The 26,820-nt window shown below is 41.7% G+C and overlaps 1 protein-coding gene across 1 annotated transcript in view; it reads right to left on the bottom strand.

Moving 5' to 3' along the window:
• The window catches only part of CACNA2D3 (calcium voltage-gated channel auxiliary subunit alpha2delta 3), an 899,902-nt gene that overhangs the window by 375,827 nt on the left and 497,255 nt on the right, over window positions 1-26,820 (bottom strand). Inside the window, exons 12-13 of the mRNA XM_027121113.1 lie at window positions 22,465-22,543; window positions 10,932-11,065 (exon numbers count right to left, since the gene is read on the bottom strand). Of these exons, the coding sequence (XP_026976914.1) occupies window positions 10,932-11,065; window positions 22,465-22,543 (213 nt within the window). The remainder of the gene's footprint in view (window positions 1-10,931; window positions 11,066-22,464; window positions 22,544-26,820) is intronic.

The raw sequence follows: 26,820 nt of genomic DNA, 5'->3' as shown, positions 1-26,820 counted from the left end.
AGAACCTAAAGAAGGAAAATTTATCCCTCCCCAACCAGGGCCAGAAAGTCCATACACTCTGAGTGCTCCTAATACAGCCCCAAGGTTGGCTTATCATGGCAAGAAAAATGGGGAATTGACAAACTTGGTCTAGATTCCATGAAGTCTGGGGAAATCAACAGACCTTCAAAAATGTATGGTTCTGCCAATATAGCAAAGGGCCGCTGTGAACCTATCTATTGTGGCCAAGATACAACCCTCAACACATTTCTGCATTCCCAGCCACCAATTTTCTTTTCCAAGTTTGTTCTTGTTTGCATTCAGTTATACTTGGTTGAAAAATCTGTTCTTAATAATATTAATAATTAAAATTAAGATAATTTTAACCTTTAAATAACTTATGTTTAACAAAGCAACATTATTTTCAAAGTAAAATGACCCACACATTTTAATAACAAAATAGAGTCAGTAATCTCACTTTAAAAGGAGAGCTTTTTCAACACAATACCGTTTTTTACATACGTATTGTCATGCAGTGATCAATATTTCTTAACTTGAGAATTCCATGCTTTCACGTAACAGAAAACTAAATAAGAAGCAGATTGTCAAGTGCTATGATGGCGAACAGCTGCCAAAAATCTATGATTTTTTTTCCCTCTCATTCCCTTAGTATTCTGTTGCAAAAGTTATATTGAAACACTAATTCATTAAGCATTTCTCAGCATCTTCAGAAAACACACTACCATTCTATCATATCAGACTTTCTGGGAATTTTCCTTTCCAGTCTGGGCCAGAGTAATTAACTTGGCCTGAATCAGGACAGTAATTTAAAGCAGACAGTATTTATATTTTGATGGAGAATTGAGTGCTAATGCTAAAGAATTTCCATGGACGTGAATATTTTTCCCGACCTCTCCCAATATCAGGTTTCCTTGGAATCCACCTAAATTATTATGATGCCCTACCAAAAAAATCACATTCCACTTTTCATCCATAAACCATATCTTTAGCAAGAAAACCACTGTTAGGAACTTTTCCATCAGACCTAAGTAATGTAGTATAAACAATATGCCTCAAGCAATCAGCCCTTTCCCCAACATATCGCTTTTAACAACATGCATAAAAAGGGAGCACTGCAGAAATCTGGTTCACTCCCTGAACTTCCCTGTTCTTCCATCTGAAATCAGTGACTGGCACCGAGTAGTTGAAGCTGGCATTCAGAAAAACCAGTTGCTTCAGACCTAAACTTGATCATTCAGCTAGGTATTCAAAAGGAAAGACAAATATGACAGTTGCATTTTGGGAACAATATTTTAAACTCTACCTTGGTACAACCATCTACTTTGCAGTCAATATTCTTTATTATTTCTTCCCTAATTCTTGGCATCTCATTGTACTTTTTAAGGAGACACGTAGTGCAGAATGGGAGACACAAACTCCAGTGAGTAGTAAAAAGAGATTGGTGATATGACTAAAAACAAACCGCTTAGCTTCCCTGAGCTACTATTGAGTGTGTGGTACTGTGTGCCAGGCAGAGTGCTAGATTGTGGGGATACAAGACAGACTTTGCCCTGTTCCTTACATTATCATTGGGACAAACCAAAAAAAAAAAGATTTTTAAAGAGGGAAAAAATATCTAAGTACTTAATTGAAATAATTATAATAATTATAAATGATCATACTTTCTATGAAGGAAATAGGGATCGGAAATAGAAAGTCAATAGGCATGTGAGGGGTGACATTTTAGCTGAGACAAAGCAAGTGGGAATAATTCTCCTCCCCGTAAAGGAGCAGAATGGGAGGGCAGTCTTTCCAGTTCAGAAGAAGATTGTTCAAAAGCCCAGAGGAGGGAGAAAGTTTGGGGGTGTTCAAGCAACAAAAAGGCTACGAGCATGGCTGATGTTTTGAGAGGGAGGGAGAGAGGTCGGCGATAGTGGGGCTCTGTTGATAAGACACTTGGAGGCAACAAACAGGAAAGCATATTGAAAGCCAGGAAATGCAAAACAAGTATAAGGGATTATTTTTAAGGACTTCCTGAATACTCATTATATACCCACAGCCAAATATAATTCTGACAGTGCCAAAACCTTTTTTAAAAGTTCCTTTGTATTTTAATAGTGGGTAAGGTGTGAGGACAGTCCTGCCCACTGATCTCTCCCATTGGAACACCACGAGAGGTCAACCGATGAACAAGCAGGGCATTTGAATCCTGTCCTTCTCAAAGGAAGGATCCTTCCCACGGAAACATATGCTCCTTAACCGTGGGAGAGAAAGAGACTGTGGGATGAGTACTCAGCTTTGCTTCATCTCAGGTCACCTTTAATTTGATCACTTCAGAAGAGAAATCAATTATAAGGGTGCTTCACAGTTGTTTCCATCCACCAGCAAAGATGGTGATGTTCCAGATTTTTTGATTAAATATAACAGAAATTGATTTGAAAACATGTCCCTTTTTGCCTGAATAAACTATTGTCTTTGCTTTTCCTTTCTTTGTTCAGAACAAGAGAGAATTTCCCCTGAGGAACTGGCACAGAGCCTCATGCTTGGTCTGGACATCTAACGGGAGTGCGTATCATCATCAGAATAAGATTGAAGGAGCCCCCAGTTGCCATATCACTCACAAGCAGGTTTGAAAGGCCATGAAGGAATAATTTTTAATGGCAAGAGGAAGCAAAAGAGTGGTTGTCTGCCACTGTTCAATAGCAGCAGTTTAAGAGCCCAAGTCCGTTGAGATACCCTTATCTACAGTATCTTTGAGGCATGGCGTCATAGACAATACATTTATATTTGGCACAACAAACCTTAAGTTTTAAGAGTGAAAGAATTAAATCTTTTACAGGGGGAAAATCCTGTGCACAGCAGGAGAAACTGGCAGCTGGTATCAAACCACAGGCTGATTCTCTGGGATTATTTTAATTGTTCTTCATGCTGGTAATAAGAGGAATGTGTTCATTTTAGTTTAAACCATGTCAAAGCATGAGAATCAGCCCTGAGAATCTAAGTTGCCTAAATATCTGGGCCATGAAGGGGGAAAAAAGCAGTATGGATTTGGTTGTGGTGGCCAAAATACCTCCCTTAGCTCTCAGAAGGCACAAGGGAGAGGGCTTCCTACCACCCACATAGCAGGATGGTGGGTGGAGGAAGGGCAGGGTCAAAGATTTGGGAGGCAAGGAGAGGACTGGGGGACACTTGTTTGGGCAACTTGGGCTAAAAGGAAGCCATGAGCCTAGGAATAAAAGAGGAAAGAAGACATGCTCCCAAGAGTTAGTATTAGAGCCCAGCTGGGGATGCAACTTACAGAAGCCTTAGATGGAAAGACACAAATCTAGAAATGCCAACTCCTTGAGACTCCAGTCATTTCCTCCTACCCACACCTCTTTCTTACAGAATCTGCTATTCACAGCCTTGGCTGACCTGTTTCTATCACATGCCCTTTCCCCAGCCCTGGCTGATTGGATAATGGGTAGACATCTGACCTCAGAAGAACCATGGACTAGAAAGTTATGTACTTTGCTCAGAAATGAACTCAGATACACAAACACTGAGTTGTTCTCTGTTGGGTTTGAACTGGGACATATGTAAAGTAGGACTTGGAGGAGACCATGTTTCACCCATGAATGAGGATTGACAGGAGAACTGGTCTCCAGAAAATATGAAAAATACAGCAGGCATTTGAGGAAAAAAAGCACAGACAATTTGGTTTTCTAATACAACCACAGATACAACCTCCCAATCTTTCCTAACTGAACCCAACCCAGTATCTTGTTGTAAAGGCACAGTACATAATCCACAGCAGAGAATCCCATTTTGCCATTCTCAGACATTGACTCAACAATTACTTGGTATACTACTTAGGCTCTGCAGGGTCAGGGAGGAGCAAAAAAGTGCTTCTGAGCTTCCCTAGGCATTCAGGAGGTGGCCAAGCAACCAGGGTTCCATGCCTCCATCCCCCAATGTCTACAAGAGTACTCTACTTCTATATGTTTGTTTCAACAACAGTCCATGGAAACATTTGACTAGATAAAAGGCTCCAGCGTCTAAAAGCATGGTACCATAATGAATACCATACCGATGGGAAACACGATCTTGGGCATGGATTAGTTTTGGCTTCTACAAGCAAGTTGTATGCAGGACTCTGTTACTTCTCAGTCCTTCCAGTATCAGTTCCCTTTGGGACTGGTTTCTTCCCCACTCTGTGAGATTCAGACCATCTGTTAGCAGCTCCATGTCACCTCTCAGTATGGGGTTGTGACTCAAACAGCCTATCACAGACTTGACATAGATGCTGGAAGCGAAAGGGCTATAAAGATAATGAAAGTTAGTGGATGGTAGAGACCATCTTTGCCACTCAGTAGAGACAGTCTGCTGGGAATAAGCATATAAGAATCAAGGAACAAGTCAAAATAAATGGGATTGATCCCTAAACCTAGTCATGCCTCAAGAGAGAACTACACAGATATCTTGCTTGCAGGTCAACAAATTCCCTTTCTGACCTTTGCTATTTTGAGTTGGGTACTGTCACTTGTAAACAAAGACTGCTGAACAATCTATCATGCTAAATTATTATTCAGGCTTAGTGATTTTATTTTTTAAGGGCTTATCTATTTCTAGAAGCTGTCCTTCCATTATAGATAGTTGAAAATTACTATACCATAATAGCAGAAACAACAATAAATCTAAAAATCTAAAAAAAACCCCACCTGAAATCTAAAAAATTTTTTTCATTTTTAGCCCTAAACTTTTCCAGTAGTGACAGTCATCGATACAGGGTGTTAGAACATCTCAACTTTCCTAAAGAAAATAATTTTATACCTTTGACTCATAGTTTTGTAACACCAGCTCAAAGTAGAAAAAAAAATGGTTGAGCTAAAAAAAAATCCTATTTAATACTGAAATCTAGAATCAAATGGAAGAGGAAAATATTTGGATGAATAGAAATAGCACCTGAAATCAAGAATGCACCAATTTTTAACAGCACCATCTCCTGGCAAGAAAATAATTATAATAGTAATCTGTTTCAATGGAAATAAAATACTGTAATATTTATGGTCTATGCCAGAGTTATAATGACTGCAGGGCCAGAAGTGAAGTGTCACAGCATGCTCCGCATGCTCTTAACACGGTTTCTAAAGGCTCTGGAGGCTATTAAATTTAATGAACCCATCTGCTATGAAATAGAGGTCCCAACATAATCAGTTTCCTCCATGCCATGTAATGCAGATGGCATTCTCTGTTCCACAACCCAGCAGGATGGTTTACGTTTCTCTTTAAGAGTGTCTTTTTGTTTTGACGATTTGAACTTCTTTGATATGCAGTGGTGTCTTGGGGAAAATACTGTAAATTCAGCTTCCAAGCCCCAACAACTTCCTTATGATGGCTTCAACCCCCTGAGTAATTGCTTCTAGGCAGTAAGATGTTGTAGCCCAAAGCAATCACCCAAACGACTCCTAAATGGCCTAGGTGCCATTCTGAGATGGGAAACCAAAACAAATGTGCAATTTATCATATGCAAAGCATTTTCTCCGAGTTGGACTTAGTGGGGGTTGAGGAGGAGGGATACACGTCCAATTTGCAAATGCAACTAAATTGGTTTGAAAGTTCCTACAAATTTCGTACTGAATTGTATTACCAGCAGAGGGGAGGGGCAGGGGAGCTTGGTAATGAATTCTCATTATTTTAAATGGTCACATTCCCGCTGTTTCTAAAAGATTTCTTTGCTTCCCTTCTACGTGTCACTGTGGTCTGTGCAAACTCCCCTGGAGGGGTTGATCAGGGATGCTGATGTTTCCACAGTCTGATGCATGCTCTACTCTGCATACCAAGTTGGGTAGCATTTCCAAGATGATTAGGACCCAACTGGAAAACCTAAGTCATTTGCTTACAAAATAGAACAAATTCCATTGTTAATGATTTTTTGCTCTGCACCTAAGAGATAATGACTGTGCAGCACAACTTGTATTCAGATGAGAAGCCCATGAATTTCAGAATTCTGGTGTTTGCTGTTTTGTCAACTAATACATGAAATCTTATTAGATTAAACATAATTAATGCTGTTAACATTAATTCATTTATTTGGGATTCACCAGGAGAGCATATTGAATAGAACAGCCAGGCAGGAAACAGAATATTTAATCAGACTGGTAGTAATAGTCAGGGAGGATGGACCCTGAAAGGAAAATTCTGTCTGTCTTGATTCTAGATCAGGCTGGATTAAACACAACCCTGGACTCTCACGTGCAAAAATCCTAACTCAGCTTCTGTTCAAACTTTTATCTTGATCTTGTCCAGACCTAGAACTGTATGAATTAATGTATAATTAATAAAGAAGGAAAGTACTATATTCTTAGGTTATTACAAGCTATTCACTTAAGTATTAAATCAATTATATTATTATATTTGTTGCTGCTGGGTTTTCAACCACAGTAACTGATGAGTCAAGCAAATAGGAATTCCTTTTGCATTTACCACCAGATAACTAAGGAGAAAGAAGACTTTTAGGACCATATTAAGCAAACTTGTGGGATCGACTGTCCAAATTTACTAGATAATCAACTAGTACCTAATTCCATAGTATTTGGTAGAAATGATATAAATCAGTAGGGTCAAAAGTCCTAAAGGAATCAAAGGCACATCCAAACTACAATGTCACAAGGAGAACCAGGCTCCTGGAGAAATCACTGGTCAGCAGAAATGTTATGATGAACAGCAGTTGTAATTTTATCATAATGGTATAAATTAGTTAAACATTATTTAAATCTGTAAATTATGAATATAAAAAGGAAGTTGTTACTTCTGCAACTATGTAAATAAATGCCTTGGAAAGACTCTAAAGAAGTTGCTAAGGTAGATTATAAATATGTTCAAATATCAAAAAAATTCCACAGCTGCCAACCCTACCAGGATATTATTAAAATGGGGTCACCATTCCCAGTGCCAAATGCTCCTGAGTTTGGTCTCTTTAATTATTGCAAGGTGGGACACATTAGGGCAATCCTGGGTTTGGACTGTCCTGGGTGTGTCAGGATGGTCATGAACTTGCAACTGCTGATTCCCATACCTTCTTCATTTTCTGGGTGGTGCTAAAGTTGGCAGCCTCATCTTAGAATTTAGACTCTGCAGAAGAGTTTAGCAAATGATTCCAATTTTGTTTCCATATAAATAACAGGGGGCTTTTGCCCTTGCCCTGGTAGATAAAGGCCCAGATGACGAGTTTGAAGGGGTGCTGCTTCCTGGCCAGTGAGGCACCTGTTGGAGCAGTAGCTGCCTTCTCCTCACCTAACAGGCCTATGAAAGAGGAATATGGAATCCCCAATCCTTCCTAACCCAACAGGTTTCTCAGCACCACCAAGATGAGAAAGAACCCTCAGAACATTCTACTAGGGGATTTATTTATCAGGGCTATTTGCAAAGATACAACACAGAGGCAGTGCTGAGCTATCATTTCAGAGACAAACATTCTGGGGGTTTAGTTTTATGTGCATCAAAAGGTTCTTGAAGAGGTAGAATAAATGAGCTCTGTCATCTTGGTCTACCATTTTAATTAATAATGAGCCACTTAAAGCGTTATTTTATTTTAAAGTAAGTAAAGATGATTATGGCACAGAATGAAAATTTCATGTAAATGTTTAATATGAAGCACAAGACTTCAAAGACAATTCCTCTGCACCATTTGCCCAGAGCTGCTTTCAGACCATTTTCTTCACTATTGCTGTCAGTTCTTTAGTGGAAAAGCTGCAGTAGCAATGGGTTTTCCCTCTCTTGTAACTGCCACCCATATATAAAACGTATATATGTGTATGTAAATATGTATGTATGTGGTTAGCAAATCTAGAACAATTTATTTAAATGATTAGCATTACCTAAAGCAAGATGTTACATTGATACAAAGCTTTATTCTCTTCCTCCCCATGATTTTCAGGTTATGTAACCCCAGCCAGGACACTCTAAACGTATGATGTGTCCTTCACCAAAGGCACACAATGTCCATCTGCTTCTCATTAGTGACACTAATTTTGAAGACCCGCTCAAGATGTTTTTGGATTCTCCCACTGGATAGATACTATTTTTTATTTTATTTTTTCCTCCTAACTAGTCAAAAATCTCTAGGGAAGCACTTTGAGACCATGAAAATATCCTGCTCATCATCAAAATTCCCCCCCTAGATTTAGCATCCATGGATGACCTTCACCCTAATCAATCTTTACTAAAATGGTTGCCCACTGGTGATTTTCCATCTCATGACTCCCTCCCTCCACACCCACCAGGCAGCATCCCATTGCCCACTGCACACTGCACTCCTTCCCATCCATTTCATCATCTATTTAGTCATCTGTTTGAGATCTGTTTACTTATTTAGAACACACTGATTTGTTTTATTCAAGTTATAGTCCATTACTCTTCTATTTAATTTTGAGGCTCAAATTGTCCCAGAGTTGACCAGTGAGAGCCCCTTCACGTTGATTATTGGGCCTTTTGACGTGACCTCATGGTTTTGACTGCTTCGTTATTGTCTGGCACAAAATATTCCAGGCTTTTTGTTTGTTTGTTTTTAACATTAAGACTCCATTACATCCATGTACCACAGTTTATCCAATTGATCTCTTATGGTTGGGGATTTAGGTAACTTTCAATATTTTGAAATGACAAGCAATTCTACAGTGGACAAACTTGTGCGTATGTATTTTTGGATTTTTGGAGGTTTATCTTCAGGGTTAATTCCTAGAAGTAGAATTTCTGGGTCAAAGGGTAAATGCACATTTTCCCTTCCTATACCCCATTCTGTCTTCCCACAAGCATGTACAAGTGTCTCTTTCCCACAGCCTCACCAACAAAGTTAAGCTTTTCATTTCTGCCACTCTAATAGGTGAGAGAAATGGTATCTCAAACCATACTTTAATTTGCATTTTTCTTACAATGTGTGAAGTTGTACATATTTCAAATGTTTAAAAAACATTTTTATTATTTTTGTGTGAACTGTCTGCTCATGTCTTTTGCTCATTTTTTTCTATAGGAATTTTGGAGTTTCCCCCTTAAGTTTTGAAAGTTCTTTATATATTAGGATTATTAGTTCTTTATGTGTGCTATATGTTACATATTTTCTCCTATTTTACCATTTGCTTTTTGAGTTTGCTTCTTTTTGACTGTGCTTGATTCTTTTAGTTACAAAAGTTGGGTTTTGCTTTGTTTATATTTTAAGTAGTCAAACCTATTTTTATTTATATTGCATCTGGATTTTGAAGTCATTGTTAGAAAGCCATTCTCTGGACTCAGGTTATAGAGGAATTCACTAGATTTTGTTCTAGTGCTTATATGGTTTCATTGTTTACAATTTAGGTCTCTGATCCCCTTGGATATTTTTCTCCGGTGTGATGTGAAGAAAATACTAATTTTATCTTTTTCTAAATAGCTATCTAGTTTTCCCAAAAGCATTTATTACAAAGCCCATCCTAGCACTACTGATTTGAGATGCCACCTTTATCACAAATTAAATTTCCATATGTAGGTGGGTCTTTTTTTGGGACCTTCTACTCTACTGATCTGTCTGTTTATCCAGGTGCTAGTCCCACAGAGACTCTGTTTTATATTTTTTACATTGATGAAACAAATAAGATGACAGACCCAACTGGCTGTTCAGGGTTTGTACACAGAACCACTGGGTGCCTGGATCAGGCCATCCCTGGCTGGCTGCCCTCCTCCTCTCCTCTTCCCCAGCCTTACTCAACCACACATATGAGGAAGAGATGAAACCATCACTGTCATCGCTCTGTTATTACTGTTAGTATGGTGCCGACACAAATGGGGTGGCTTAGTTATTTCACGTCCATGATTCTAAACCAAACTGGGTCAGACTCTGAACATGATAAAAGCCCAAGGTCTCCCTGGCAACCAGAGATGGCTCTTTAGCTTAACACCCATCTCCACTCAGGGTGATTTCTCCTGGGGACGGGCTACCCCTTCCTGACCAGTCTGTATTTCCATGGTCCCACTGTGTACTTTAAGGCTGTGTGTGTGGGGGTGCAGGCTGCTTTGCTGTCCCCCAAGATGGGTTCCCACATGCTGCTCCTGCCCTGTATCTGCCTGCAGCTGCCAGAAGAGCAGCAGGGATGAGCGAGCTCGTGGAGAGAAAAGCTGGCCCATGGCAGCTGTTGAGATCACTCTGGAGGATGGCTGGTCTGGGTTACAGCGATTAATGTGATGTTAATCCCGACACAAATGATGGGAGGGGGCCCTCTGAGAACATTTACAATCAATAAACGAAAAATGCCACTCCCATCAGATTCATTATGACTATGAAAAATCACCCAGCAATTACACAAGAAACCTGGCCATTGAGCCATTATTTGACGATTGGCAACACTCCTCCTTTTAAGCTAATTCGGCACCAGAATCTTTTTTCCTTGGAATTTGGCTTTAGAATGAGCCCATGGCCAGAGGTGCAACAACAATCAGTGCCTATATAACCACCACTGAAGCATTTTCTCACTTGTTGAAGGGAAGAAAAGGCAGCTGTGGCCTCTACGGTGGCTCCAATTCACTGTCAGAGCTGAAGGTGGTCCCACCCTCCCAAGTTGAGACCCAAGATTCATCCCCAGGACTGGGCCTCTCTGATGATGGCAAGGACCGAATCTAACACACCTGTCATCATTGCCACACTGACAGAATTTGTACACTTGTGAGAAGGAAAAAAAGGTAGAGAAGACAGAAACCAAAAGTGAGTTTTCTGTGCTGACGAGACACCTTCCAGAAGAACCTGTTACATTCTCTGATATTAGGAGTTGTCACCAACCTTGCTTGCTAAGAGATCAACGCAAATCATACAAATATGGAAGATGTCAGTGAACCCCGTTACTGAGAAGGAATGCTACAACCACCATCTTCTGGAATAAACCCAGGGAAACTCTCCCATGGTAGGAGGAACCCTCAGGTTCTCTCCTGGGGCCCTGGGGACTCACAGTGCTGTCGATGTACGCTTCAGTCCACACCACGTCGTGCTCCTGGTCGATGACTTTGGGCCGGCTGAGTACATGGAGGTATTCCATGACATTTTCCTGCACATCAGCCAAGGTGGAGATCTGGGTGAAAAATCCTGCCAAGGGAGAACAACGTTAAGTAAAGACAGGAACAACTACAACTGGGGAGCAGACCTACGCTATGCCTTCTTAGCCTCTAGCTACTTTCTTTCTTCCCTTTTCCTTTTTAAACATTATGTCTCCTCTCTACCATCACCCACTTAATGAGCAATGTGCTCATGTTAGAAAACAGAGTCAAGCAAAAAGAATAAAATGAAGATCAACCACAAACCCACCTCCCAGAAGAAGCCCCTGTTAATCCTTTGGAGAATCTCTCCCCAGATGTTTTCTATACATATACATATAGACCTTCTCTGGTAGATATGGGAGTCCTCTCTACATGCCATTTTGTAAACCCCCCCCCTTTTTTTCATTTTAGTGTATTTATTTCCAATGGGAAAACTAAAAAGCACAAAATTTAAAGGCTGTCCTATTTTTATAACTACAATAGTTATAATTTTTTCTTTTTTAAAAAATTTTTATTGGCATATAGTTGATTTACAATGTTGTGCTAGTTTCAGGTGTACAGCAAAGTCAATCAGTTATACATATACATATATCCACTCTTTTTTAGATTCTTTTCCCATATAGGTCATTACAGAGTATTGAGTAGAGTTCCCTGTGCTATTTTATATATAAATATTGTGTATATGTGTAAATATTGTGTATATATAAAAGTTGTGTGTATATGTCAATCCCAATCTCCCAACTTATCCCTCCCCCCTATAATTAATTTTTGAGTGCTTAATAAGGGGCACAAAATTTGCTAAACACCTGATAAGCTTTGCCTCATTTATTCCTGACAACATGATGAAGTGGGCATAACTTGCCCACTTTACAGATAAGATGACTGAGGCAGACCGAGCATATGTGTTTTGGCCGTGTTCTCACCGGTAACAAGTGGCAAATACAGAAGGTGAAACCAGGCTTAAGTATCTTAATCTATGCCTTTTGCTTCTACAGAATTTTGCTCTTTGTGTGTTTAAGGCAGAAACTCCAGCTCAAACCCTCATGTAGTTACCAGACCTGCCATTTGAATATGCTGGGTAGACATGGTTTCTCAGTAACATAAAAAGTTCTAAACATGCTATCATCTTGTGGGTGGAGAGGCCATTTTGATCTCGAGTTTAGGTACTGCTATGCTCCTCTTCAGCTTGGGGTTGGCTTTGCTGGGAGTCAGGAGATGTTAGAAGAGAAGGGCTGAACTGAGCACAGGTCTGGATCCCCAGGAGGGGGCCCTTCATTCAAACATTTATGGAAGGCTTTCTTGGTGCCTACCACTGGAGGAGCAGGAGTTAACTAGATGAGCATGACCCCTGCTTCCTGGGAGGTCTGAGTAAGCTGACAACTATAAAATAGCACAGTCAACATTATAGAGAAACACACAGCATGGACAGCCAATCACTTGGCTACCCCGAAGAAGGGTCAGTACAGCTGAACCCTGAAGGATGAGGACCAGTTAGCTAGAGGAAGGGGGGTTAAAGACTATGTCCGGCAAAGCAAGGAATGTAAGTAAAGGCCCAAGGTCAGAGTTAGACCCATTCTAGGAACTGAAAAAAACTCAGAATGGCTGGAGTAAAAAGCTCAGGGAGAGTGAGTAGAAGTAGGGTGCTATAAGATCAGAGGAATTAGCAGAGGGACTATCATATAAGACCTTGGGAAAGAGTTTAGACTTTATCCTACAGGCAACTAGTCATGGAAGCATTTTAAGCAGGGGGACACTGGATGGACACAGATTCATGTTTCCTCCCCATGCCTCTAAATAAGGACCTTTATAACTAAGTTGATGCCACCTCCTACTTGCCAACAAATGAGAGAGGATATGTGTGCCTCTGAAGCCAGATCCATCACAGCACTTGCTGTAGTGTTTATAGAACCTCTTAGTGTTTAATACAGGGCTCAGGGTAAAGAAACGCCAGCCCTTTTGTTGTCCAGAAAGGACCAGGACCCTCCCAGGGCATTTCCAAACAAAAGCCAGCTGGTTTTAATTTGTTGTACCAACCCCAAACCAGGTTGGCACCATGTGGCTTCTGGCTTCCTGGTGACAGCTCTGCACAGTGCTAATTAACACGCACTGTCACTCCTGTCCACTCCACCCTCCTGGCCAGGGCCAGAGCCTCGCCCATCCCAGTAGAAACTGAGCCCAAAAGACCTGTGAGACCCTGCTCTAGCTCAGGGCTCTGGAGCAGGGCCCATGTGTACCTTGGCACTCCCTCAGAGGTCAGGCACTACAGTTAGGGATGCCCATCTGGGTCACTGCTCACGCAAGGCTTCCAGGTGGCCCCTCTTAGAGGCACAGTGGGAAAAAGAAGTTTTAAAGAAGATTGCTGGATGACAGCAAGCATCATAGTTATAATCCCTCCACAAACCACGACTACAATCAGTGTTTGAATAAGAAAGAAAACATTTCAGCTCTTCTCTAGTAGGTAAACCTTTGGCTCTGCATGAAGGGTCTTAGAGAGACAAACATGACACAGAGGACAAACCAAGAGAGGTGTTGCCATGTTGATAAGAGGAGGAGAGAACTCCATGGTCCTGGACCGTGAGGATACCTGGGTGAGCAATTCACAGTATAGCACTATTCCTACTGTGGGTTCCTGTACCAAATGTGCAGTAAACACAGCCTCTCTTGGGAGGAGTTTTTCTTGGTTGTCCGTGTTTTCATTCTAATCCTCAAAGCCAACAGTAAAAATCCCTGATTTGGGTTTTCCAAAATAGGGCCAAGAGAAGGGAGGGAATAAATAGAAGGAGGGGGATGGGAGAGACAGATCCTCAGCATTGAGGGAGAGTGGGAAGGAAAAACAATCACACATTTGGAAGGGGATGGAGCTGAGGGATCATCCTCACTTGGCCTTGCTATCATAATCAAAGTTATGAAAAGTTACAAAAAGCTGGCTACAGACCTATAGCCAACAGTATACCTGACACCTCCATAAGGATGACTAACAGTGTTCTCAGACTGAACCCGTCCAAAGCCAACTCCTGATTTCCCTGGCCAGACCTATTCCTCCCGCATTGGGTCTTTCCCACCTCAGCAAATGATGCCACTGCCCAACTGGGCCAAACACTTAAGAATTATCCTTGATAGCCATCATTTCCTCACCCCACCCCATAGCTAATCCACCAGCATGTTCTTCTGGCCCTATCTCTAAAATATGTCTCAAGTCCAATCCCACATTTCCACTGCTCCCACCCTACTCCAGACTCCACTGTCTCTCCCCCAGGGTATAGCAACAACCACCCCCGCCCCACAAATCCCCCTCCTTGTTATCTAGACTCCTGACAGCAGTCAAAGGCAGACCATCTAAAGTATAAAGCAGACCATCATCTCCCTGCCTAAAATCCTAAAACAGCTTCTATTTAATTAGAATAAAATCCAAATTTCTTACCTGACCTCTAAGACTCTCCCTCACTAGGCCCCCGCCTACCTGGATGGACTCATCCCCTTCCATCCTCCCACCAAGTTCATCCACCTGACCCTCCCCAGGCGCTTGCACCTACTGTACCCTCTGCCTGGAACACCATTTATCCAGTTTTCTACGGATGGCTCCTTGGGATCATTCAGGGGTTAGCTGTCTGAACCCATTTCCTCTTGCTTCACCTTGCTTTCACTTTCTTCTGAAGATTCATCAATGCTGAATTCTGATTTACTTGTTTACTTTGTTCTTGCCAATGGAATATTGGCTCCAGGGAATGTCACAAAAAGCTGGTGCCTGTCTTGTCCAGAGAGATATTCCCAGAACCAGCACATGGCTCTGTGAGAGCCATTACTGAAGCAAGGACATTCACCAAAGTCTTACTGTGATTCACACTGTCGCTCTACACTTGGGTAACACAACAGCTCAACATGTGTGTGTGCTCGTTGTATAGGGAGGAAACAGAAACAACAGTGTTTAGTAATTTGTCCTGGGTCAATGTGAATACAGATTCATTTGATTCCAAAACCTTTGCTCTTAACCACTGAAGACACTGCCTCTTCCTGTAATGGGAAAGGACAGCATGGCAGCTGCTCAGAGCATGGACAGCATGGTCCTCCTCTGTAAGGACACCCCTAATGGGCTGTTTGAATCTCTGTGGCTGGGAAAGTCTGAGGCTGGGGTGGGGAAATATGTGGTTGCCCTGTGAGGTTCCTGGCAAATGCACAGTAGTTAGCACCAAAGGTCTACTCAAAACCCATACCACAGTTCTAACTTATATTTCAATATATAGACCATAAATGCAGATGTATAAAAGGTAAGAAAAGCTAGAATTACAAAGATAATATTAATAATGTACACTGCAAAGCTTAATGCAAATCATGCAAATCAGATCATCTAACCCCAACCCATTAAACCGTAAAACTTATCTGAAAGAGTCTCTTTTTGTTTTTAAATGTTATTCATATAAGTTTTAGTTAACAAATGTACCTTTTGATGGATAACAGGAAGTCGCTGAGGGCTGGACTCTTTGCCTGTAACCATAGATGCTTCCCTCCTTCTCCCTCTGCATCCTTTGAACTGGCCACTTTCCCCCCGGCCTTCCCTCACCTCTTTTTATTTATTTTAAATTCTAGCTCTTGAATGTTTATTCTCTTCTTTAATGTGCCTTTTTGGACTTCATATATCATGTTAGAAAATAGAATCAGCAATCTTTTGGTAATTATCAAGGAGTAATTAATGCTGAAATTAGCCACCTATTATAAATGATCTGATCATTTTTCTCCATAACATCAATTTATTTACCTATTCCCTTACAGAGCCTCCTGTGAACTCTGAGTTACAACTACTCAGTGTGATAAACCACATGCAGCCTGGTGCTTTGTATTTCTGATATTTTCCTACCCTTACTTAGAGATTTCTTAAGAGTCCCTTGTCTAAGAGGTGCCTCTGCATGAGATGCTCCATCAGTACATCATTCAACACTCCACTTTGCAATGACACCAGATCTGAGGGACCCCGGAGTCTGCTCCTCAGTGGGAGACCATGGCTGTCTACCTCACCGGTAAGGTCTGGGTAAGGTCCTCGTTCTACTTTTGGTGTGATGGGCACTGCACCCTTGAGTCTTTTCAAAGACTCTTTTTCCCTCTGACATAAGGCAGGCTGAAAACAAGAAAGCCAGTGATCAGGTCCCAGTCTTCCCAAGGCAATAAGGTAGGCAGTGATGTTGCTGGTCACGCACTGGGGCATAGTGGCCTTATTGCCATTCTACAGTGGCAATAATTGTTTTAATGTATTTAAAATGGTTTGCTGCTTTGCCTCATTAGAGCTGGTTGCCTCAAGACCTGGTGTGCATCCCCTTATGGAACAACAGTGTTCTTGGAAGACCCTCACAATATTCTGTCCCATCTTCGTCCTCCCCATCAACATCACACACTACTGAAAATCACTTTTTTTCTATAAAAAAATGAACCATTGATAAACAACTTTCTACCTCCACATCTCTTTGGACCATTACAAAGAACGAGTAAGAGGTCTATTGGGCCCTGAGAGCTGAAGGGCACATGTCCGATGAGTTGGAAAGAGAAGACCAAAGAGAGAATGGCCACTAGCGCAGGGAGCCCAGGGGCCTCAGTGGGCATGTGCCACCTGGAGAAGGGGGCTCACAAATGTGAAGCTATCAGAATCAGCCAGAACCTCTGACTTAGGAGCAAGTCTTTTTGTGTGTGAATAATATTACATTTTTCTTTTTTTTTTAACATCTTTATTAGAGTATAATTGCTTTACAATGGTGTGTTAGTCTCTGCTTCATAACAAAGTGAATCAGCCACACACATACATACATCCCCATATCTCCTCCCTCCCGCATCTCCTTCCCACCCTCCCTATCCCACCCCTCCAGGCGGTCACAAAGCACCAAGCTGATCTCCCTGCGCCACGTGGCTGCTTCCCACCAGCCATCTACCCTACACCTGGTAGTATATATAGGTCCATGTCACCCTCTCACTTTGTCCCAGCCCACCCTTCCCCCTCCCCGTGTCCTCAAGTCTATAATATTATATTTTTAATTTCAAATTTCATGCTAGAAAAAATAATTTAAAGTAGGGGTCCCCAATCCCTGGGGACCGTGGCTACCGGTCCTTGGCCTGTTAGGAACCAGGCCGAACAGCAGGAGGTGAGCAGCGGGCAGGCTAGTGAAGCTTCATCTGCCGCTCCTTATCGCTCCCCATTGCTCTCTTCACCGCCTGAACCATCCCCCCATTGCTCGTGTTACCGCCTGAACCATCCTCCCCCATCTAGTCCGTGGAAAAATTGTCTTCCATGAAACTGGTCCCTGGTGCCAAAAAGGCTGGGGACCTCTAGTTTAAAGGATCACACTGTGGAGCTAGGAATGCTGGCTTGCCGGCAGCTCTATCGCTGTGCCCCATTCCACCCTGCCTCGTCTCCTCGGAGAGCCTTAATATCTCCATTTGTAAAATGTCAGAAACTGGACCACATGCCTACACAAGCTGAAGCAGGACAATTTCTGGAACACACAGGCTGGTTATAAATCCCAGCTCCAGTCTTTATTAGCTATAGACCATTAAAGTCCTTTCTCAACATCTAGATTCCTTTTCCTAGATTCTCTCAAATAATGGGAAATAGTCCTCTATGAACCATGACTTTCTTCTCCCCAAAGAGAAGCAACCTCACATCCTGGTGAAGAGTTAGGCTCAGACTTTGGAACAACTGGGCCTGATTCCTGGCTCTGCCACCTGCTAGTTGGTAACCTGGGGCGAGCTGCTAGTCTCTTTGAGTCTCAGTTTCCTTCTCATGCACTTCATACAGCTTTAAGGAGGGTCAAAAGAGATAACACATAAAAGTACTTTGCACTCTACCTGGCACTTAGTAAGAAGTTTGTCATCCTTAGTTGCTATTAACAATAGTAGCACCATGTTCATCTTCACAACTATTACCCTTTCCACTCAAATTCTCAAGTTCTATGGAATCTACACAAAGAACGTATACAACTTAAGTCTCCATTAATGGATAAATGGATTAAAAAGTTACAGTGTATACACACACACGCACACAGAAATATTATTCAGCATGAGAAACAAGGAAATCCTGCCATTTGCAAAAACATGTATGGACCTTGAGTACATCTTGCTAAATAAGATAAGCCAGACAGAGAAAGACAAATACTGTATGATATCACTGGTATGTGGAATCTAGAAAAGTGAAAATCATAGCAACAGAGTCTAAAGAGGCTTACCAGGGGCTGGGGGTTGGGGAATTGGTTGAAGAGTACAAAAAAAGAATTATACAAAGGTATCTGAATAACTGTCATTTTTGCCTTCTTCCACCTTTTCTGAAACAGCAAAAAATTTTAATTGCCAGTTTTTCCCTACTCCAAACAACCATTCTGGCCTCATAAATTTGACACTTGGAAAGGTATAGTGAGGTTAAGAGATTTCTAGTGGGAAAAGGCTATGGGTCTGAACTTCCAAGGAGGGCTCAGGCCGCCAGTTCTCTTTCAAACAAGGAGAGAATGACCATTAGCCTATCAACGAGGGACAGGCTGAGGAGATAAACAAGACAGACTCACGTGGCGTTTCCATTCGATCTAATGATGACAGATAAGTTGAGAACCAAATACAGAGACCCTTCTTCATTTGCACAGCTGGAAAATACTCCATTCACCATGATTTTTGAAGGAGAATCAGGCAGTGCTTATTTAAAAGCTTGGCACACTGAACATTACAGAAGGTCATCAAGGCTTTATGGAGTATCTGGGCTAGTTGGCCCCTCTTTTCAGTTTTCCCAGTTCACTTGTTTAACCAATAGTGTGAATGCAGAATTTTAAGTTCCATAAGCCATTCTACAGTGGCAATAATTGTTTTAATGTATTTAAAATGGTTTGCTGCTTTGCCTCATTAGGGCTGGTTGCCTCAAGATAGGACCTAGTTATGCATAAAATGAGACAAACCAATGAGCTCCAGACCTCTCTGGATTTTGCTAGTGGACTGGAGGAGGCAGAGAACTCCTGTGAGGGCATGAATATTCCCAGACATCCATTTACAGGGGGCAGTGCCAGAGGTCCACTGACTGAGAACTGTCTCCATGGCTACCATACTTCCAAACAAGAAGTTTCACATGGATAGCAGGTCCTTGACCACTGACCCAGGGACAATGAGCTGGTCCTGACAACTCCTGCTCCTCCCTAGGGTCACTCTGGTCAGTCAGCCAACAGGCTTCTCCCTGGGCTTCCCTGGGTCTGCTCTGGTCCCCAAATGCTAATGCTTCATTTCACTGAAGAACTTGGCTGAGTCAGGGCAAAAATATGTAAGGAGGGGGGCGGGCCCTCCCTGGACCTCATGTCACTTGAGATGAAAAATGTTATGCTGCCTCCATACTATAACAATCTGAGAGTATAAACAATGATTTAATTAATGACCATAGAAGAATACTTGCTCACCGACGTTACGCTGGTCTAAACCCCATAACTGACGCAACATGAAGCCGATGTTTATATGGGCACAGATGAATGGAACCTGACATTTTGATGGCAACTGCTACTTTGAAGAGTGGCAAACAATGACATTTTATTCCCAAGGCCCTTTAGAAGAGAAGCAGAGGAGGAAGGTGAAACTATTGTGAGGGACTGACTCTGGCAGGGAAGGAAACAACTGGATTTGGACAGGAAGAGAAGGAGAATCACTGAGGAATCCAGCGGCCGGGCCAGCTAAGCAGCTACTATTACCTCCTTGAATTTTCCAAGTTGCTGCGCTCAGAACTTATAAATCTAAAGGGCTATATTCTATGGCCAGGCCCCGAAATACTCTGAGTTGACTAAATTGTCTTCAAAAGGATTCTTCAAAGATTCTTATAAACAATGACTAAAACTAAATTATGGTGTAATATTAGTTGATTAAGACAAGACTTCAATTTGAGTAATTTTCATCAGCTGGACACAGACAGTGGTTAAAAACAATAACCCATGACTAAATGCATACTCGCTGATGGGAAGAATTGCAGTCTGATGTGGCAGGAGTAACATGAAAACTTTTAAAAATTAAAAAATGGAAAGGAACTCTTTCTTTCAAGACCACAGAATCAAGGAAAAAATTGAGAAAGTGTAGCTCACTCAAATGTCAGTGAAGTTCCAAAAATTATCTCAATGGTCTGTTTTCTCAGAGGCAACCTAGGATCCATTCAGCCTCCATCTCCTCATGCCTACTTTCCTTCTATATTTCCTCTTCAAATGAAGCCAAATGCATTACTCTGAGACAATGAGAATTACTGATACCTTTGAGTGAGGTGAGCCAGCCAATAAACTAAAATAATTGCAGAACATGTTATTTTAGAGCTTCAAGGAAATGTTCAAACCTTTCATGCAGTTCTCCATTTTTAGATGAGGAAATTGAGACTTGCTTCAAAGATTTCTCCAAGTAGAAGCAGATAATAAAACACAATGCCAAGCAAAGGGAAAGTGAGGCAGAGGTTTACTTGCTTGGCTAGGCACCTTTTCCCTGAGAACTTCCCGTGTCCATCCACCTGCAGAGCACATATATTTTTCTTTGTGGCCTTACCTCTGCCTACATGCAATTCCGCAGGGGAAGACCTGTCCCAAGCTGGGTGCCAGAATCATTTTTTGGATAAGATATAAACTCTCCTTTCTCCACAATAGGTGTTGTGTGGATAGATGGGTATGCACAGTGTGAGGTAGCTATTTTTGACATGTACATGCCCTAGCAGAGAAGGTCTATCTACAGAGAGGAAGAATGCCACGGAATGTAGAAAGAAACCAAGAAGGAAAAGAAAAACAAAAACACAGCCCCTGGTCCCTCATGAGACATAAGCTTCCCTTCCCACTCTGGGTTCTGACTCACTCTCCTCTCTCTCCAAAACACTCTTCTTTTTAATTTCAGGGAGCAACTTTGGTTGCTTGCAACTAAAATAACTTTGTCTTAAGTCACCAAAACTAAAGCTGAGACCTGCCAACCCTTCCCTGAGTCCTCTTTCCTCCACTAACATACATATATTGGAACTTTTATAAAGGACGGCATAACAGGCAATGTAGAAATAGACCACCTACATCCACCAATACCAATTTACTGTGCAACAGGACATATCTTCATTTATTAGTATTTATAGTCAATTTGCTCATTTTTCAAACCTTAAAGAAGCAGCCACTCTACATAGAGCAGGAGGTTGGGCTGAGTGCTCAAGAGGAAATCAGAGTGACAGGCTACTCTCAGGGACTGTATAGCCTCAGAGCAGAGATAAGACATAACCACAGATCAATATAACACTAGGAAATCATATGGGCCATTTCTGTGCCAGGCACTAAGCTGCCAGCTTTACCTGCACGGCCTCATTCATGCTCACAGCATCTGACTGGGGCAGGTATCATCACTATCTCTGTTCTGTAGGTGATATAACTCAGACCCAGGTAGGTATGGTAACATCCACCACCGTGATTGGTGTTTGGTAGAGGCTGGATTTGAACTCAAGGAGTTTGGGTTAAGACTCAAGGAATCTAGAATATACCACCTATTTTCCTCCTTTGCTTTGCCTTCTTGGTTGTGTGTAGACTGAAAAGAAGCCCTTCATAAGACTGGAGGCCCTGTTCCTTCCCTCCCTGTGCCTTCCCTAAAGCATTGTTTCCAACACACATCAGGGCCTGTCAGTGTAGAAAATTAACCTGTGAAAGTAGAAAAGCTAACAATTATTGAGCACTTACTAGGTCTCAGCACTGAACTAGGCACCTAATCTGTACCATTTCATTTTTTAACCCTATATTCAATAAAAATCAAAAAGAAAAGCTATTATCACCCTCTCCACTTTGAAGATTAGAACACTGAAGCAGGTTAAAGTTAACTAAGTTAATTAGTTATGTAGGTTAAGTTATGCTATGGGAACATATCAAACTGGAAATCTCACTGGCTTAACACAAAGGTTTATCACACAGACTATATATCCATCATGGGCTGGCAGATGGCAGAAGACAGGGTGAGCGGAAAGGCATCTGCTCCATGCGGCCACTCAGGAACCCAGGCTATTTCATCTATTCCATCATGTAGCTTCAGAGTTCATAGGAGCAGAAAAGAATAGATACCACCAAACCAGCTCTTAAATGCTTTAGCCCATAAATGACCCAGGTTGGTTTTGCTTAAAGCCTGTTGGCCAGAACCAGTGCAAGGGGCTGGGAATGGTGAGTGAGCACATGGATATTTGGTGCGTGGTAAATGGCTCTGCCATAGTAATTCTTCCAAGGTTACTCAGTTACTAAGCAATAGAGTGGAGAGGCTTAACCACTCCACTTGACTATGTCCTCAAAGTTTATAAACACATTTTGGGAGAAGTTGTTACAAGTCAGTCATAATCATTTAGAAACATCCAGACCTTATCTTAGAATTCATAGCCTTCTGATAGAACGCTCCACTTTCTCGTGACTGTCTCTGTTTCTACACATCCACGGAGAAGTTATTCAGAACTGAACCCATCGGGAGACCTACCTTTATTGGCACAGGCCATCCACTTGAGATTGTCTGCAAAAGCAGCCTCTCTTCCAATGAGGTACGTGAAGATGCGAACCTGAGAGGAAGAGGAACACACGGATCAGTGGTTTTCAGTTTTCACCCTCCTGCCCAGACCACAAGCATGGCTCACACACATGTGATTTACCTCCTTAATGCCCCATGCTTCCCATCTTCAGAAACATATTTAAGATATCTGAAGTAAAGTCAGCTAGAAATATACTCAAAACTGGGGCCTTTGATCTTTTAACCCATATGGCACTGGTGGTGTTTGTTTTTCGGTGTGTAACTTGCGACAGAGGAGAATAACTTGAAACGGGAGACTGGCAGCATCGTGGGCCTGGGTTTGCTACAGTTTGCTACACATACATGGACAAAGATCATCCAGGTCTGGACCAAATTGGCAACCATTGTCCTCATCCGCACAGAAGTACAGAGTGTGCTCTTCTTGGGAATCAAAACACCACTGAGAGAACTTCAGCATGCCCCCCACCCACCCAATGGTAAGATCAGGCTGCAGACACTCTCTTACTGTCTGTGGTGGTAATTAATTGGGATGAGAGGCACAGCCTATAGCCAGGAGACCAAGGGGAACCCTCTCTAGCCTTCCTAAACTTTGGCTCCTAAAGAGCAGAGAACACATATAAAACCTTGGATCTCTCACTTTCTATTGCCTTCTCAAATCTCTATTATGAGGCCAGAATTCTTTGAAATAAAGTACAACCCACCTCCCAGAGTTGTACTTGAGGGTTAGATGGAAGAAAAACAAGAAATTAAAAGGGTTAAAATCCTTTGGTTCACATTTTGAATGGCATGTGGGTCAATACCACACAGTCCAAACAAAATTCTTCTGGCAGGTGAAATCAGTCCTTCAGCCACCAATTTATGACTGAGTTAAATGCAGACATGGTATTAGATGAATTACATTCAACATGTGGCCCCAAAGTCTTTCCAGCTGATGTCTCCTCCACTCAGCCAGACTGGGTCAAGCACCCCTACGGTTCCTTCAGAGACATTATTGCAGCTGTTGTTAACTAGTATCTTGTGTGGTTATACCTGTGAGGTTGATCTCCACTAGACCATCCACCTGACAAGGGAAAGGATGGCTGTGCTTTGATGGGGCACAGTGCTTGGAATATTATAATTCAGTAAATGAATGGATAAAAATGTAAATGCACATAGCTGACTGAAAATTAAGATTTTGCTTTAGTTACGAGTAACCTCTTAACTGAGACATATAACTGGAAGACTATAGTTCTTAAGTGATGGTTTATCTCCAATGTTTAAATATATATTATCATTGTATAGCCTTAGTCTGTCCTCATTTGTGTTGAGTAAGGCAGTTATTTCATCCATCAACAGCTCCTGCAAGGGGGCTTCTGGGGCAGATGAGCAGACACAGAGGCCTTTGCTTTGCCTCTCTCATTCCCCCAGCTCTTTTCCACACTATTCCCACCGGAATCACATTGGGAGGAGGGATTTTTTTTTTTTTTTTTTAATTGGGAGATTCTGACTCTCTTGGGGGAAAAAAAAATAGAAGATGCAACCTCATAGGCCCAAAGTGGTCACCACTGACCTTCCTACACAGAGCTGTCCCCTGTTCACTTTTCCTGCCTGGCCACCGTTAGCTTTTAGCTCAAAATGTCTGACTAATAAAAACCTGCACAAAGCAAGTTCTTAACGAAGCAGAAAGCATAAAAGATAGCTCTTAGGAAGTGAAGCTGTGAGTCTATCTTTGCAGGTAAAGAGGAAAAGACCTGACCCAAAGCAGCCTATCTGTTCTGAGCAAAGATACCTGCAGGTGCCAAACCTCCTCTGCCATCCAGGTGAAGAACCTGAGGACAAACTGAGTTCTCTCTTGGAGGCATAGTTAAAACCCCAGAACAATGCTGTGAACCATTCATGAAAACTTAACACAGTTTCTGATTTTAAAATATGGCAACCCATTTGGAAAACCAGTAGGATTGCACCAAACTTCAGACTAGACATGATTACAGAGGAATAATGTGCTAACAATAACCACAATCATGCAAACCAGCACCACGACCCCCTCCACCAGCACCGCTGCCCCTACTGCCAACACTACTGTGGCTTCTCCAGTCAGCACCATCCCCTGGGTCAGGTATGTGCAAAGACATTTATAGCATTATACTCATTTTGTTGGTTTGTATTTTATTTTATTGCTTATGAAAGAAAATCAGAATCATGTTAAATATTTCCATTTATGTGCAGCCCTTGGCTCCCAGTGAATTGGCCCCCTTATTTGAGTAGAAATGGCGTGGAAATGACTCGTTGCCTCTCTGCATATAAAATAAACATAATCAAACAATACTGGATTCATGCCCTGGATTTCTCACAATAATGCCTTTCAACTGGCAACAAAATGAAGGGACTTTACTCCAAAATAAATATTCTGGAGATCCATTTAACAACAGGATTTTATATCTGTAATTTTTTCAGACTCAGTAATTCTACCTCTAGGCATTTATCTATAGCCAGGATAACAAATAAAATGTCTATGGGGGCCAAGCAGGTCTAACAGAGATGACACGAAGTCACAGATGTATGGAGAATTGTAGAGTGCATATATTCTTAAAGCCCTATAATTCGGTTTTAGACATTTTCACAAATACACAAATATGTAAAAAACAAGGACCTTCACCTTTATTCTTTGTAATGGTTAAAACCTGTTAAATTCCAAGCTTCTCTTGATAGCTGATTGGCTAAAAAACTCATGGGACATTCATGTAGTGGAATACCATGCAGCTATGTACTCATGAGAAAGACATCCATTATAACTTGGCAAGGGGGAAAGCAAATTGTGGGATATTGTGTACCTATATTGTGTATTCTATAAATAGAATTCTATTTTTTTCTAAAAGGGAACTTACACTTTTTACTCTGTAAACTTCTATATCCTTTGAATGTTTTTACAAATGAACAAATATTGCTTTAATAATTAAAGATCATTTTAAATGAAAAGAAAGTAATGACACTGCTACTTCCTGAACCATTCTCCATGGACATAGGAAAAGTAAATGTACCAGTGAAAATCAAATAGGAGAAGAGATGACCTGTGGAAATTAAGTTCTGGCCTTGCATCTTGTAGGGTGGGCTGCCTTACTCCACTGCTCAATGAAATGAGTGCAAAACTTCTATGAGTAACAGAGTCAAACTGTTCCTCATTTCCATCTCTAACAGATTCTGTAACCTTTTGGATTTTATGTCCAATAATTGGAGATTTCTTCCCTAAGAAGCTCCATCAAACAAACTTTGACAAGTCTGCCTAGAGCCCAACTAATTTTACTATATGGCAAGCCTCCTTAGCAGAGACAGATGGGGATGGTTCTGAAAGCCAGGTTCATAGCACAGATGACAGGGAAGGGGCCATGGCACAGTTCAGACCAGGGCAGTCATCAGGACACACCAAAACTCCCCAGAAAGCCAGGCTTTTGTGCTCATCATCCACAGGTATGAATGCGTCACTTTCATTACTGCAGCACAAAGGCAGGAGGCAGGGGGAAGTCTACATCAACCTATTAGTTCATTTTGATCTCCCATTTGAGTTTGGATGGTCCTTAAATATTCTACAAACCCAATTAAGCTTAATAAAACGTTAGGATGTGGACACTTCAAAGTTCAAAGTCACTTAATTTAACTTAGTATAAAACTTCCCAGATGACACAAAGAACTCAATCCAGTTTTTCCAAAACACAGATTATGCTTCTTACTCATTTAGATACAATTCCCTCCAGAAACTTAGAGGAGTACTATTCCTCTCAACCTTTAGTGCACATAGGGTAGTTTGAGTTTGCAAAAATAATCAATCAAATTCTCCCCTTCCTACAGCCATTAAACAGGGGAAGGAGAGTGGCTGCCAGCAGAACTATAATGGGGCAACTGTACAGCCAGGAAACAGGCTGCTGCTGCCTTCACAACTCCCTTCAGTGCTGAAGGAGAAATAACCAACGCCCATGCTTTTGAGACAGTCCAAGGGTAGAATTCATCATCTGGCACAAGTAACTTCTGAGCACCAAGTATGTGCCAGGGACCATTCTTGGTGTTGGGAATATTACGGGTAAAGAGAACAAACTCTCTGTCCTCAGGGAGCCAACATTTTCATGAGAGTAAAACAGATGATAAATGGCAGATTCATAAAATGATTATGTATTTGTTGAATTAAAAACTTACAAAGAAAATAAAGCAGGGTTATGCAATGGAGACTGATGGGGGCTGCTAATTTAGAAAGGGAGGAAGAGCAGGCCTCCCCAATAAGGTGCTGCTTGAGCAAGGATCTGGACAAAACATGGGTGGAGCTCGGGAGCACGCCATATG

Source organism: Aethalodelphis obliquidens, unplaced genomic scaffold, assembly GCF_003676395.1.
Source record: "Aethalodelphis obliquidens isolate GAN/ISIS:26980383/991018 unplaced genomic scaffold, ASM367639v1 scaffold22, whole genome shotgun sequence".
NCBI classification, from domain to species: Eukaryota; Metazoa; Chordata; class Mammalia; order Artiodactyla; family Delphinidae; genus Aethalodelphis; species Aethalodelphis obliquidens.
The sequence above is the reverse complement of the archived record's forward strand: the minus strand, read 5'-3'. Positions and strand labels throughout refer to the sequence as shown.